Here is a 16595-nt window from a genome sequence, read left to right on the forward strand (position 1 = left end):
GACAAAATTTCGTAGTGCAGTGAGTGCTCACATTTTACGCAGAAAACGGAAGTATATGTGCTTGTACAGTCTGTACTTTTGCAACTACAGTAGCTCCTTTATGATTATATGTTATATTATTATATTAACGTTATAAATGTTTTTTTTAGGAAAACCTGCATTGTCGATACGTACCGAAGAAAAAAACGTCAGAAATGCCTTTACAAATTACATACAATTACAGCCTGCTTTTTTCGCAGGTTGCTGAATACTCGTCGATCCTATTGCAAAGCTTTTCTGCACAATACCGGCAATATCGTTCATACGGAGAACTTGGTAAAACACATTGCCATTTCTGTATCTGGACCGCTAAATTTTTACGGTCTAAAATAAATTTCTGGCTATCTCAAATAAGTTGTTCTTGCTAATAAACTTCTTATTTATTTGTGCTTGGGTCGCTCAGTGAATAATTACTTCCCACATCGAAAAGAAGAGAAAAAATCACATTTCTCAAAAGTTATATTACATTTTCTTCATTAATTTAACGCTGTTAGAGGAGCATAGAGATCGTGAAGGTGTAAATATTACACGATGCGATTTTGTAAATTATCCATTGCACTACAACATTGCACAGAGATCACAAAGGCAAGTTGAAAAGTGTTTTTGTTGAAAAGTTGAAATTTTGTCTTTAGTACTCGTACGCATTTTAATAGTTGTACTTACATGTGATAATTAACAAAGGTCGTTACGAGCAAAAAAAATAATAATTTACTGCTGCGATCATTTGTTTCTTGCTTACCGACAATGCGGATACTGCGCGCCAACTGTTGCCGGTAATCGGCGGCACTGTACAGGAGGACGGTGGCCGGCGCCAGTGTGCTGGTCGGCTGCGGATGCGACGGCTGGAACTGTGTGCAGGTGGCCTCTTCCGGACAGCCGCTGTTGCCGGTGTGCAGCGCTACTTTATAAAAAAATTCATCTGAATGGTTGAAAAATCGTTTTATATTGTTAAACTGACACTATGGTTATTTAAAATTTAGATCGATAACAGGGTAAGACAGATTCGAATAGCCATTTCACTACAACATCAACTTAACGAATGTTTACGTGAAATCGTTAGAGTTTCACATGCAATCTTATTATAGTGCATATGCAACAGTAAAAATATGTGGCGCTCGCTGAGAGGTCAGCCAGAGTTTTAGAAGAAATTAGCTGAGCGCTTAAAGTCTATCCTTCTCGTTCCTTTACTCGATGTCAGTGTGTTGAACTGGTCTGCATATCTTTAAAATAGCCATTGCAGTCCGATGACACTTGCACTCTGATCGCACGGCCGGTGCAGCGCAAGAAAATGACAAAATACCCGTCCGGCAAGACGCATGTACAATACCCGCTAACTGTGCAGATGACAAGCCAGTTTCCAGTGTATTTTAAAAATGGTTTTATACGTGTTAGTATTGTTTGCAGCTTAATTTTTAGTACTGAAGTATGCATAGAAGTAACAGTGAAGAAATACAGTGCACAGTATAGGCTTTCGTTGCATGTAATTGGTTCTGTGAAATACAAACGGTCTGTCCTTCATGCAGCGCCACCGTCAACTTTATCAACCGGCTGGGTGAACTTTCTTGCAGTTGTAACTCTGTACTGTGCATTCTTTCGAAAGTGATATGAGTCTAGACCAGTTTTAACTGTTCGGCACGGTTGCCTGATTATTAAACTGCAACCTTCGGAAAAGGTTACTACACTTCGGCGAAGCGAATGATTGCGCTATAGCGGAGGCGGCGGTAAAGGTCAACACCAGTTAGACAGCGGAGCAACGACATCGGTGCCAGGGATCTCCAGAAAGTTTGCCGGCAGGTGGCAAAAAAAAGCGTCACTAATGTGGAATTTAAAGGTCTTGCGGCTTGCCGCGCATAGAATTAAATTCTTTATCATAATGCTCCATGTGGAAGGATCTGGACTTGAGACAGCATAGGTGCCACAGCACTACACTATATCACTGTACTCAGCCATCGCCGTATTAATCTCTATAAAAAATGTTTCATAATACAGCCTTTTTTGCGTTTTCTAACATACCTGTACGGTAGACAATGTTTCTTATAAGTTAAAATGTTCCAAGATTTCAGCACTTATTTCGCGAATGTGCCGGCTTTAATTTTTTGTTCTGCTGAAAACTGTACTGAGCAATTTTTTCGTGCTGCACATTATAATATTATTAAGCCGAGTATCGTTTTCGTATACAGACGTTTAAGCGTTTTCGTTAAGACGTTTTCGTATACAGACTCTGTATAACGTTTAAGCATGTAGCTTTTCGTATATAACGTTTTCGTATATATATATATCGTTTAAGCCGAGTATCGCTTTCGCCTGATATTAAAATACTAGTACACGTAATTTTAAAGGAACTATTAGACCTAACTTTAGTAGAAGAAACAGTGTTTATGGACAAACAAATGTTTAAGAAAATGTACGGTAGAATCGCTAGATCTAGAATGTCTCGTAGAATAGCTCTGCGAGCGGATGCGGTTTTATTACTGATAGGGACCACATGCACTGCATTATTGTCCCGGTAAATAATTTCGGAAAACAAACATCATCCGTTTTCGTTTTTTACCAAATTTTGATTTTTGTTATTACGATACTGTAGCGATAGAAATTAGATGTACCGCCAGTAGGAGTGTTAATTGCCTTTCTCTACCGTTTATTGGTTGTTGTGTTATGAGGATCAGAATCCTAGTTTTCCTACTTTCACCGACCGCATCTCACGGTCAGAAACATCTTGAAATTAGTCTTGCTGCAGCTTGGTCCGAATCTTGCTAACGCGCCTTCCGCGCTTCTTGCTCAACGCTTATGCGTCTTGCTCCTCAGCTTGCGTTGCTCGCCGAATCTTGCTAGTGTACTTGCTAATAAACTCATGCGATGACCTTGTGTTGTGTTGCGTAATCGCCATGGGATGATCGTGCATCTCCCATCATTGCCACCATGTAAACGGTAGTCAGCTTCCGGTCAGCATCGCTGCCGACCGTGCCAGCCTTTCCCACACTAACAGCCGACAGATCGTGGTAAGGTGGATTAACCAACCCACTAGAACAGCAGTCAAACCGGCTGCTGTTACATGGCGCTCCTGGTTTCCGAACCAACCCGACAGGATACCAGGAAGCCGACCGACGCCATCATTTTGCCAGTTGTCGTTCAGTGAGTTGTTACTTTTTTTGTAATCATCGGTAGCACTATTGCGAATTTTCGATTTTAGTGTATAATTCTGGCCAAATTAGACATTTGAATTGCATAATTCCCATTTTGCCGCTGTTTTTTGCATAATCGTACATAACTTTCTGAGTGGCTTTTGTGCAAAAAATATTAACATAAAATTTCGAAAGTACATTAGCGAAATTATTTACTAAATTAAAATTGCGAATAGATTGATTACTGTAACTGTTTGGCTCTTAAAAAATTGTTGGAAATCATATTATTTTGGCATTGCCGATAATTTTGCCACACCCTGTCCTTTGTCTACAGTACATATATACAGTACATACTGTAGCAAAATTATTGAATGCCATTGTGTTCCCGCATCCGATGAGACTGTAAGAGCACAGACAGATCTTTTCTCCATGGGAAAGCATTAAGCGTTCCGCTCCAGCAGATCCATGGAATCTTCAGAGAAGATTCTTCTCCTGTCTCTTCTGAACTGTTCGTCAAAGTCAGAGCTGCGCTGGCTTAGCGAACAATTCAGTCTAAACATTAACAAAGCGAAGAAGAAACAGCATTTTGTGGAAAAATTATCTGCATACATATCGGCAAATAATATTCCATTGTCAAGTGTGCAGCAGCATCTGTTACAAGCAACAACAGATGACCCAAAGCAGGCACACCGAGAGATTTCCTTGCACACTCTTCCCGTGGGCAGTCAGACAGCCGTAGTCACAGGCACAGACAGTACACAGCCACAACCCGTGCCTGCAAGTTCCCCTGCTTCCAGCACAGTGAGCGAGACAGAACAGACCACTGAATGGCTAGTGCAGCGTAGCATCTTACAGTCTCTTCCCTGTGAACCTGAGCTGTATAGAGAGAAGTACCAAAATCTCAGTCGTTCGCTAACGGAAGAGGAAAGCTACTTTCTGGATAACGCAGTGCTTATGCAGATCCGCCGTGCTGCTCTATCATGCATTCAGCAGACTGACGACAACTCAGTCATTGCGCAGCTATCCGCTGCCCAGCACGCAGCCAACTTTATGCAGTGGCTTAAGCAGCCCACCACAGAAGCACGCACAGATAGCACTGCATGCGCAACAACAGAAGCGAAATTATCTGCGCATACACACCGCGCCCATATTGATAATACGAGTACGAGTAAAATTAACGCCGGTAAATTAAACGTGCACAGTGCACGCATATTATCAGCTGTTTCAACAGAACCTACATTAAATGAACTGGAAGATTATAGAGCAACCAAATTAAAACTGCTGCGTTGCAAAAAGTACACAGACGGTACCGATATTAATGATTTCTTTAATGAAATGGAGAAATTATTCTATGAAATTAATCCTGACATGCCGGAAGCACAAAAAGTCGAAGAAATACACCGTGCATTCGACTACAAATTAAAACACCGAAAATTTATGATCGGTTTGAACACTGTTCACAAAATACGGTTAATGCTCATAAGATTAGACAAGTTTGAGCATAAAGAACAATCTCGTTTACCACCAGACCCGGTTGAGATTACAACGGCTAACCAACGGGATGATGACTACGACTACAATAGTCATCGGTCAGTACGTGCACAACGCCACTATGCACCTGACCAGCAAAATATTACAATGGAACGTGGTTTTGACCGTTACCGCGACGCCGACGACTATCGATACGAGCACCACACTCCAAAGCAAAGGAACTGTTCCCAAAATTACCGAAGAATCCATCCTCGACATATCGACTTCGACAGCTACAGACTGAAGAATGGAAAGCTATTTTGCCCGAAATGCAAAGATTTCCTGCATTCATATCGAGAATGCACAGAAGCCGACTACGACGATAAATACAGTATTCAACGCATATGCCCGGACCATGTCAAAGCCAGAGTACAAACTGCATATGACGACTACATCTCCTACATGCTCTGGAAATATGGAGACGACTTTTGGTTCACCGCTCAAGGAAAACGGATGAGACGTTACGGAAAAGGAGGTCCATATGGACGTGACTACGTTCCACCTGTCTGCTACACTGAAGCCGAAGTTAAATTATATAACCCTCAACGGGATGCCACTACACCACGAAGTACACGAACATTAGGCCAGCGTGTACGGATGCCGACTGTGCATTTCAATGTGTCCGAACCGCTAATTCCTCGGACACCGTACATTAAAACTGATCGCCGTCACTCTTCCAGTGCGAGTCCAAGTTACAACAATGACTCACAGTATCAGCCCACTACGTCAACACCAGAACCTTTGGAAACATTAAGCCCTACACCGCTCGCCGGCACCAGGAACAACCCGCCGCCACTTTCCATCATAAAGTCTACAGTGGACACAATGGATGCCACCGTGACCGCTTCGCCGTCTCGCCGCGACCAGCCGACGTTGCGAAAAGTTAATTCGAAAGCATCGTTATCACCGCTGAATACAATAAGACCTGAAGTGCTAACGCCATCCAGCTGCACTTCCTCTGATTCATGCATCTCACCTTCCGATTCTGAATCGCCGGTAAATGATCCCTACAAACCGCAACCGGCATGCGATTTAACCAGTTGTACAATGGAAAACATTAAAACGGAGAAAGCCGGTACACCACAAAACGGCTATGATTTCGTCACAATCCCAAATGTGCATAAAATTAAAACTGCAAATGCACCCATGTCATCATTACTGCGCCATTTCCGTGCTACACCATGCCACCGGATACAAGCGGAAAATTTTCGGATACCGTGAGGGACACATTCCCATACACGCCACACCAGCCCGCCACCGTCCACCTCGATCGCAGAATCCCGATCGCCTAACATTAGCCATTTCCGTGGAAGATTAACGGAACAACTTTGGATCCGCCACGTTTACTTCAGGACCATTACTGGACTCCTACAGCTAACTTCTTAAACTTTTCTAAATTAATTTCAATTTTTTACTATTTTTTAATTAACACTCCCTAATATTATCTTGATGAGACAAGTATATCTCATCGCTACCGTGAGGGATGTAGCGATAGAAATTAGATGTACCGCCAGTAGGAGTGTTAATTGCCTTTCTCTACCGTTTATTGGTTGTTGTGTTATGAGGATCAGAATCCTAGTTTTCCTACTTTCACCGACCGCATCTCACGGTCAGAAACATCTTGAAATTAGTCTTGCTGCAGCTTGGTCCGAATCTTGCTAACGCGCCTTCCGCGCTTCTTGCTCAACGCTTATGCGTCTTGCTCCTCAGCTTGCGTTGCTCGCCGAATCTTGCTAGTGTACTTGCTAATAAACTCATGCGATGACCTTGTGTTGTATTGCGTAATCGCCATGGGATGATCGTGCATCTCCCATCATTGCCACCATGTAAACGGTAGTCAGCTTCCGGTCAGCATCGCTGCCGACCGTGCCAGCCTTTCCCACACTAACAGCCGACAGATCGTGGTAAGGTGGATTAACCAACCCACTAGAACAGCAGTCAAACCGGCTGCTGTTACAATACTTAAAAGCGGCAGCACGGAATTTCGTATCTCCTGTCCGAATAAAGAAGCTACATTTGCGCCTGACCGATTACGATGGTCTATATCAAATTTCAGAAAATAAGGAAACTGGCAAAAAGATTTCCTCGTCAAAAATTTGTCCCAGTTTGCAAAACTGGGCGTTCCGCTTTAAAATCACTTTTGAGTGACACTTACTTCGTTTATAGAATTCAACTAATGATGAATTATAAAGCACATATTGAAGTATTTTTAAGCGACAAGAAATGAGGGAAAGAACAAGGGAGAGAATTACTACAAATTTGTGTCCGTGCTGGAAGCATATTGCGAAATCACCCTAAAGCTGACAGCTTAGAACCGCAAACAGGAAATTTTTTAGCTACCCTAAAACATCACAATTTTTTTCAGAAAATCAAGCCATACTCGCTTACAGCAGCGAAAACTTATATTGCGTCAAAATTTCTGTTACGAGATTTTACGAGATCGCAAAATACAAAATTGGGTAACATTTCTTTTCCGTACGGGTTATGTAATTTTTTAACTGTTTTGTCTGGAGAAAGACTTCGTTTTTCAACAGAGAAATCTTTGTTGGAATGGGGCACATACTGGAGGAGTTATGCAGTCAGCACACTTCTTAACATCCCCAAAAACTGCCGGTTTTTTATCCGTGATTTGGGGTATTTTCGTCAAAATTATCTGTTGCACGAAAGACTGCAACAGAATTTTTTGGTTTGGCCGGTAAATGCAGTCAAACATTGCCCTTACAGAAAAAAGTTTTTAACCAGATAAACCTCTGAAGCGTTGGTCTAACAATTTCTTTCACACAGCCGACGTCCGGATTCACGAGAACCAAATGTACACACTAAAGATACGAAAGTATGGGACGCAGGGAACCAAAAAGGTCATGGCCAATACTCTTCTAGCTACAAATATTTCCGGTGATAAAAACACGGAAGCGAGTGACCTTTCTTATTCTGCGCTTCTTATTGTGCCACAGTACAGGCCAAGTGCCAACTAACGACTCTAGCATAACTTTATTTGAACTGAAACATACAAACCCATCTCGCAACATGTTCGCTTAACTACACGTGTATATCTGTGATTTACAGATAAAAGTTGAATTCGTTAATTACATTTTTCTTACAGACTACAAAGAAAAATGTAATTAACGAATTCAACTTTTCAGACGTTCTTGGGAAAACGCCGGCCAGTATTCCAAATCTGTACACGTTTGCACACTGCTTCAATCCGTCCGTCGAATAGTTAATATCTGTCGCCTTGGCCTCTTCCTTGACCTGCAAAAACTATTTTTTTATTTATTGATAAATTTGTTGTGCATCAAACTTGCCGGAAAACCGCGCTTATTGTACTTTGCTGTATCGAAAAATGCTTCATATAACAAGAAACACATTATGGAAAATAAAGAACGGCCCATGCTCCAATACATTTCTCTGGCAGATTAAAATTAAGGCTAACAATTGGACAATTTTAAGCAACCGTTTTGCTCAACAAATACAAGATGTTAGGGAAACCATGAACATTACGGATATCGAACGGTAACCTTGTTCAGCTTGTCCATTCGGCCAGGATCGGAATTTGAAGAGCGCATCCGCTCCAAACACCACCATAGCTGCCCAGCAGAAAAACTACAAAAAGATAATATTGTTTTTTTGTACATTGTCATTATTTCAGCGGAATATAGATAACATTGTCATTATTTCAGCGGAATTGACTGAAATAATGACAATGTCAAAATATAGAAAGCTTGGGAAAATTGCAGTTTGGTATACCGTGCAAGCTCCACGAGTGCCATCCATTTCGGCGAAGGGGATCATAAATGCTCCGGCAAGGATAAGTAAAAATAGATACAGCACCGCAGTAAGTCAATTTCTAAACAGAAAATAAGGTCACTCACCGAACATAAATCAGGCTGTCCAGTGAAGTTCATAACAAACGGTGGAAGCACTTACTATACCCAACCATTTAACGTGGTGTAAAGGATCGATTACGTGGAACAAATCCAGAAATAACAGAATGAGCGTAATGACGAATCCCGTAATTGTGACAAACTGGACCCACCCCGCAGATGCTTGGCAGTAAAAAGCTGCGTACCTCCAGTCCGAGCTCCAGGCAGCCGTCGCCAGAATGAAGGCAGTTAGCAGAAAGACCTGTCAGCATCAAAATATTGTGACTGCAGTGCGAAACGTTTTGTTGTTGGCACATTCGATGTTTCATATTTTCAGTAAAGTCATAAACAGTTTTATAGTTTCATAATAGTTTTACAAATAAGGAATGCGAATGCGTACGAAACTGTATGCATATATTCAGTATATTGTGTAATTATATGCTGCTGATATTGGCATTATGTTATTATGACATCGGCAATTTGCAGCTTACACCAAATATCTGTACAAGCCCATCCGGAAACAAGAGCTCGACTGTTAACCGGGAAATTTGCACAAGGCGTACAGCTACATGTGCGTACATGCACTGTGCACAATGTACAATGTACATTGTAGCTGTACTGTACATTGTACATGTAGCCGAGATGTGCATGTGTGCTTTGTTCCCTGTATTATGTCTACACTCTACTCGTAGCTCTTGTATTTTAGACAGTAGCGACAAAAGGTCGCTTTACATCATCGACATGAATGACACCGTCACACCCATATTTCCATTATAACAGTATGCTCACGTGACTCACCATATCAAGGATGTTCATGATCCCAGAAAACGATTTAAAGTACTAAAAATAAGCTGCCGTGAACGGTAAAATGTTTTGGTACAGACATAAGAGCGCATAAGATTGTACTTGTTTGTCAAAGTGCGGTTTCAGTTCAGCAACTCTGGATGATTTAATCGGCGTTTCCGAGGAACTCAGTTTTCCAGCCATAGAAAGAAGTAGCGCAACTGCAATAAAGTACAAATTAGTATCTGGCATGTATGTGCGCGATGAAATCTTAGAAACTCGATTTAAATCGCGCAACTTGTCGTCTGCCAGAACTTACATTTGATGAACGCATCTGCTCCATATGTCATCATGGCTAGCCAGCAGAAACCCTGCAGAAAAGTGTTATTACAGTTGCTTAAGTACAGTACTTACTCTTATATTGGCTGATTGATCCGTTAAACGCAAACGCCCATTGTTTGTTAAAGCTTAGGAGCAAACATTTTTGTATGGTATAGAGTTTAGACTAATTGTTTCTTATCCCAAATGCGGAAAACTTTAAGTATAAGTTATAACTGTATACAGAAGTATACAACGGCCGCTGCGTTGGTAAAAAAAATGGCGGGTTTGCACGAAAGCAGTGTACACGAAAACAGAAGTCGTAATTTGCTCAAAGATGTCGTACCGACATTTCGCTAACCGCACTACGTTGACCGTCACGAGGGCAATGGCTACAAAACCTAAGAAACCTATGAAAATCTAAAATACCTAAGAAAACTAAGAGGGTTTAGCTAAACGCTAGAGTAGTTCGACGTCGTGCCGGGTCGACATCGTGTCGGTTCGACAAAGCGACGGTCGACGAATTTTCGTCAACGAAATGATGGGTCACCGCTCAAAAATAACGGATGACACGAGATTAAGATGATGGTTGTATGATCAAATGTACCGTACAAGCTCCACGAACAGCACGAGTACGACCGTTGGCGTGAGGAATCAGGACCGTGCCGGCAACACACAGCAGAATTGCCATAGCGGAGCAGTAAACCACTTCCTATTCCCGTAAAAAGGTCATTTCGCAATGTATAATGCTAAAGTGTGACCTCGGGTGCATACACTGGGCACAACATAGACAAAAACGTTGTATCTGCTTACCACAAACAGCCATTTAACTTGATGCGGAGGTTCCGTTAAATGGAGTAAATGCACAAACACCAGTGCTAGCGTAATGATGAATCCGATTATTGTGACAAATTTTGCCCAGTTTATGCAGTAAGACTGCAGCCAGCTAGGCCATAAGGAGATGCCGTATTCGGTTGTCACCGCCGCCAGAATGGATGCAGTCAACATCAGACCCTGTTAAATACCGAAAACGGTCATGTCGGTAAGGCATGTTTTTGCGCTACCAGTGTTCATCATTACGAAACATGTTTCGATTTGTCGTATTTTTGGTCACTTTAAGGTACTTCGAATATACGTTTTCCTACTAGTATATTGGTCACAGGGTGTGGAAATTTCGTAGCAAAACCAAGTTAACAGACATGACTGGCCTTCGTAGTGAAACGTTCACTATGAATTTCGATCCATCAACACCAATCAATTTCCACAGAAAGACAGAATGAATAACAAATACTGGTCTGGGTATAATGCACAAGGACCGGTCTTTCACATAAAAATTTCGAAAGTTAAAGCTTTGCCCTATCAATTCGCTTTAATAGCTACAGAATATTAAAAACAAGTCAAAAAGCATGTAATGCGAATAATGCATTAATGCGATGAGTAGTTGTTCACGAAGCGAGCCAAATGGCGGTGACCGATGAACAATATATGGAAACGCGTATATTCTGTACTTAAAGTTAAAAGTAACCAAAATACGCGAAAAATCAAAAATTTGTCTCTTGTACCCAGTACTCGTATATAATTTCCCAGACGGTGATTACATAAAATGTTCACCACAGTAGGATACATCATCACCATGCACCCTTACCAGTTCAATCAGTTGCAAGATTCCAGAAAACGTCTTGAGATACTACAAGACCAACCCATTATACCTTACTATACTTGAGGTATATTTTAGTGTAAAGCATCTGTAGTTGCACACAATACATTAACAACACCAGTATGACATGTACCAGAATATGGAAAGTGCACGTTATAGGTTATAAAAAAACTGGTTAAATTTTATGTAAAGGTCATACGTTTATGTTGAAGCGAATTTTAGCTTCAACGTTGCTGCTGGATGCAAATGGCGTCCCATGGAGGCCCGTTATTTCGGATTTAGGATGCCGGTAGCGCGGCTGCAGCAAAGTATCGCTGCCCGAACAAACGATTGCAATGTTGTGATGATACAACGGTAACGCGTCGGACTTCATGTTTCACCGAACAGTATCCAGAAGCTTTCTGCAGTAGTTCTCGTATGGCAGGAAACACTGCAGACCGTGGACCGTAACGATCGCCAAAGGCCTATACTTCTATAGGCTGCGGTGATTTCGTGCCAACAGTACTCCGGTATAATTACAGTTTATTGTACCTCAAAGATAACTGCTACAGCTACGGTTTATTGTACCTCAAAGATGACTGCTACAGCTACGGTAACCGATCACAATAATCATTTAAAACAGGGGTTTAGCGGTTTCCAGTGTGCTGATACGTTAAGATTTCAATCTGTATACATAATGTATGTCATGAAATTACTGCGTTGTCGTACATGCAAGCTGCATCGCGTATCACATCACGATCATGCACCGATCAGGCAAGTCGTCCGTCGCACATGCGTAGTGAAAAACATGCAAGTTGTATTAATAGAATTTTTTTAAAGTTCCGTGCATTCAGCAACGAACGGCTGCATCCGTATTCCGTACAGTGCGACAGCAAACGAGACACGTATTACAGTACGAGGACGAGCTTAGTACATGTGATAGACAAAAAAACTAGCGAGAGAATCTGATAACCATTTGCGTGCTGTGGAACACTGTCAGCCACCTTAGGCTGGCGGTAGCCGCGCGCCGTCACACAGCCGTCAGCTGAACACGGCCTGCTATTTTCTGTAACGCACACTCGTATTAAAATTTAAATGAGAGTTTTGTTTTGGTTTTATAACATTGTTTATAATTGGTTCTCCGCAAAATTTCCAGTAACCAGTGACTTACATTAATTAACCAAGCTCTTGATAATAATGTTATAAAATTACCATCTAAATATAAAGATTCATCTGGCGAGATGCACTACGATGAGAATATCACCGACGTACGGCTACCTGCCAGTTTGTTTTCTGCACCTGCGATGGAGATTTCTTGCGCGAGTATCAGCGTTGTTTCGGGCCTACCGTTGAGTGAGAATTGTGTGGAGGAACCTGCCAGCGACGTGCCTTTACCAGCAGCGTACGATGATTTTATGGCCTTGGCGCTGAAGGCTTGTAGAACGGGGAACCTGACAGATATAATAGAAGAGATTGTGGCGTTCACAATCTCTAAAGCAGGTTTTCTTCCATCGGTTGCAGCAGACAAAGTGGCTGCAGATTGGCACCATAATTTCATGAGCGCTCATCCTCAGAGAAAGAGAAAACTTCAAGATTCTCGTCTGCGCGCCAAAGCAGGGACGGACAGTAAAGTAACGGACAGTAAAGTAATCGCAGAGCTCGAGCAACGGGAAGCAGAAAAACTGCTGCAGAAAAATAAGCGAAAAAGAAACACTCGTAGCGGACTTAGCGATGTGACAAATACTCCGACTTAAATTAAAAAATCTTTCAGAATTGGTAAAAAGTGAGTCCTCTGAAATTTCACATGTGGTTCTACAAAGTCAAAGTGTTACTGTAAGAAATAAAGTGTGCGGTATTACTGGGGTGATTATTTGTATTAAATGTGATGTGTTTACCAGCACTGACAAACCTGGGTGGTTGCCCGTGTTGCACTGGCCGGGCATGGTTATCAGATTCTCTCGCTAGTTGTTTTGTCTATCACATATACTAAGCTCGTCCTCGTATGACATTAACTAAGCACAGTGTGCGTATAAAGTTGATCTTACATACTACTGGTAGTGGTACAACATCATTATGTTAGCTGTAATCATTTCAGGTGTTAACTGTTTGTCCTTTTGGGGAAAAAAAGGAAGCGTTTTCTTTACTGAACTACGAGAAGCGGTTGTTGTTTTCATCTCCACCACGAACTGATTATTTTCGGCGCATTTCAAGACGCAACCGGATGTTGCGCGGACAAATGGTTTTCACGTCAACCACTCAACGGACAACATTGATGATTTGACTACAGAATGCAAAAAATCGATGCAGAAAGTGTTGATTTTTGAGTGCGCGAAAGTTAAAGGTTTCGTGTTTGTACCCCGAGTTGGCACCGCCGCACCATGTATCGGGCTCTGCGGCTACAGCGCTTACGTACAGACTCTGTACTTTGTGCTAGTTGGTTCTCTTGCGTAGTCTTTATCGGACAGCGGCCAGGCCCGGTAAGGATACACTGCGTATGCTCCTGCAGCAGGTGACCTTGGACAGGGATTAAACGACATGGCGGAAAAAGTTGACCCTACATATGTTCGCACCGCTTTTCGTTCCGTTGCGATTACATAGCTAAGATTTGTCATCGTGTATGTATTCGCAGACGTCATGTGTGCTGCAGTCCGCTGATCCGCGTCCCTCTCCGCATTATCACGGGAAGAACTGGTTCGTCGACGGCCTGGAAGCTGGAGAAGTTGTCCCGCATGACCCGACACTTTCTCGTTTAAACTACAAAAAAGCGACTAATCCCCAATAGTGACCTTTATGAGGACCTGTACAATACCACTCCCCGCGCCCGCTGTTTTAACTGTGGGTCAGCGGTCATCTGTTTTTCATCCTTATTAGATCAGCGTTTTGTACTGCTGTCGCTGTCGTTGGCTCGTTGATTTTATTGGCATCCCTTTTAGCTACCGAGTAGGCCTTTTACTACTACTGCCTTCGCTACAGTACCAGAATTTGCACCGGCACGGCTTTTAAAAGGCAACATTAACGCATCACGCATACTGTACTCGTACTGTAACATATTAACAGGGCAGCAACATTCAGCAAAGTTCTGATTTTGAATAAAGACGAAAACTGCAATACAGTAACGCAAGAAATTAGTGACATAATAATTTTGCATTCTGTGCGCAAATTTTGCAGATTCAGGCTGCACAGGACACAAAAACGGAGAGATCCATTGTCCATGTAACCAAGAATTCTAAGAAATTCCTGATAGTCTGTCATATCAAGCAGAATTTTTCGCAAGCATAAGAATTTAAAAATTAAAACTAAACCCGTCGAAAAAATAACCTGCTGATGATAACGATTTTGGTTATCATTTTTTGTCAATCGTGAACCGCAGAAAGCGTACACTAGCTGCTAATATGTTACCCGGGCCGGTTAACTTAGACAAATTAGTTCGTACGTTGCTTGTTTGTACGTTGTTTGCTCACTGTTTAGCGTTAATTAAAACGCACTGAATTTGTTTGGATCACTCCAAATACGGTATGTAGCATTATTCGAATACAAAACCACTGCCGTAATTATTAATTTCCGCACGTATGCACGCAGAGATATGACCGGAATTAATGTATTTCTTAATTAGAAATCGTGATTATTGTAAAAAAGTACTAAACTGATGCTTAGTAAATAATGAATATTTTTCGTTAGGAAATATGAAAATTACCAAAACCGCAATGAAAATATGAAAATTACCAAAATTCCATTAAATAAGGATCTGTAAGTATGGATGGATTTGTAGATTCCATACATCTGTACCTCGAAGAGCGAACCTGCGAAGAAGCCAAAAAAATTCATCTTGACACTTCAGTTATTGTGCTGAAACTCACTTCGCCTGCCTGGAGATCTGAGGACACCGTAAAGTGATCTTTTTACACAATGTACACAATAATACACATGTACAAAAATGTGCTTTTCACACAGATTTTGTACAGTATCTGTACATCATGCGGTAGTAACAGTTTATTTACAACAACATTGTCACTGCATACAAAAGAAAAAATATCAATGCCTGTAAAGTTACCGGCTTTGGCTTTGTGATTAAAAATCACATTTCCGAAGAGACACATTATGTTATTTTTTTAATTTAACGCTTTTCTAGTACTACATAGCAGTGATAGCACACAGTGCCACACACATCGCGCATATGTAAATATCATGTGATGAGGCTTTTGCAAGCCCTCCAATCTACCATTGCACTACAACAATACGCAGTTAACGCAGATACAATAATTTTATTATTACGATGACCTGCTTGTTACTTACTCACAAGGCGGTTAAAAATGCTTTTAAAATTACCGCGTCTAGTTTGACTATAAAAACTCATATTTCTAAAATAAAAGTCATTAATTTCACGCTTTCCGGTACGAGCACAGACATCGTGCAGATGCACATATCAACCATACGAATTCGACCCGACACTTTCTCGTTAAACTACAAGAAGCGACTAGCCCCAATGGTGACCTTTAGGAGAAACTGCACAATTCCACCCCGCGTACACACTGTTTTGGCTTTGGGACGCGCTCTTCTGTCTGCCGTGTTTAGGTCTGCGTTTTGCACTTTTTGCGGGGACGTTAATTTAAATTACTCATAGTCTCCTACTGTCGTTTGCTCTTTGATTGATATTTGCATCCTTTTTACTACGAGTAGTACTGCGTTCGATACACTAGCGATATCTACTGCGATTCGGGTTTGTGCAGCGACATGTCTTCTAAGAAATCTGCTTTGCGATTCTGTTGAGACGTTTTCCGTAGTAATTCAGAGCAATAAAATTGTCTCTTCTCACAACTCAGCTTCGACGCTTGTTCTCCGCTGTTAAATACAAGAAAAAGAACCGAATGCCAGCAGATTTGTTGCGAATTAGAATTATCTGATTTGACCTTTGTGCCATACTGTCTGTTACTTGCACGGTTCGTTTGAAAATTTTCAGTAGAATAATTAGACCCATTCAAAACACGAATTTCGATTGTGAGAAAAGACACGAACTCACCACTAACCGTAAGTGTGTCACTATCAACAATTAAGGATAGTGACGGATGCAATTCTTAAAACATTCCAACCATCAAGCTGAAAAGTATTTCAGGCAAGCAACATTGTGGATACTAGGTGAAAATGGCTGTTCCAAAAGCTTGGCGCACACCGTAACAGCCAGGGTCGTTAGAAAATTCAGCGTTATGCGTGATAGTTTCTCCAGGCGCAAATCCTTCATTCCTTCGACGCACCACTTCTTCTCGCGATACTGTGATGATGGACGCGGATCAGCCGTCTGCACAGCGC

The 16595-nt window shown here is 41.7% G+C and overlaps 1 protein-coding gene across 1 annotated transcript; it reads right to left on the bottom strand.

Moving 5' to 3' along the window:
- Positions 1-7766: 7766 nt before the first annotated feature.
- Positions 7767-12357, bottom strand: LOC129589984 (uncharacterized). The gene is made up of 11 exons (XM_055484926.1): positions 11512-12357; positions 11301-11342; positions 10469-10669; positions 10263-10367; positions 9657-9708; positions 9461-9558; positions 9353-9394; positions 8619-8816; positions 8439-8538; positions 8210-8294; positions 7767-7943 (listed from the first exon to the last, which is right to left on the bottom strand). Exons 1-10 carry the CDS (start codon positions 11683-11685, stop codon positions 8215-8217), a joined length of 1092 nt encoding a protein of 363 aa, XP_055340901.1. The 5' UTR covers positions 11686-12357; the 3' UTR covers positions 7767-7943; positions 8210-8214.
- Between the last annotated feature and the right edge of the window lie 4238 nt (positions 12358-16595).

The sequence above is a fragment of the Paramacrobiotus metropolitanus genome, unplaced genomic scaffold (assembly GCF_019649055.1).
Source record: "Paramacrobiotus metropolitanus isolate TYO unplaced genomic scaffold, Prichtersi_v1.0 Parri_scaffold0000038, whole genome shotgun sequence".
Classification (NCBI taxonomy): domain Eukaryota; kingdom Metazoa; phylum Tardigrada; class Eutardigrada; order Parachela; family Macrobiotidae; genus Paramacrobiotus; species Paramacrobiotus metropolitanus.

What these genes read in the sequence shown, in the direction of transcription:
- LOC129589984 (XM_055484926.1), bottom strand. Translation starts at nt 11,685, where the DNA reads ATGAAGTCCGACGCGTTACCGTTGTATCATCACAACATTGCAATCGTT. An exon ending in AAGTTAAATGGCTGTTTGTG is followed by an intron (nt 10,368 to 10,468) that starts GTAAGCAGATAC and finishes TTACGGGAATAG; the next exon opens with GAAGTGGTTTACTGCTCCGC. An exon ending in GCACTCGTGGAGCTTGCACG is followed by an intron (nt 8,295 to 8,438) that starts GTATACCAAACT and finishes ATCTTTTTGTAG; the next exon opens with TTTTTCTGCTGGGCAGCTAT.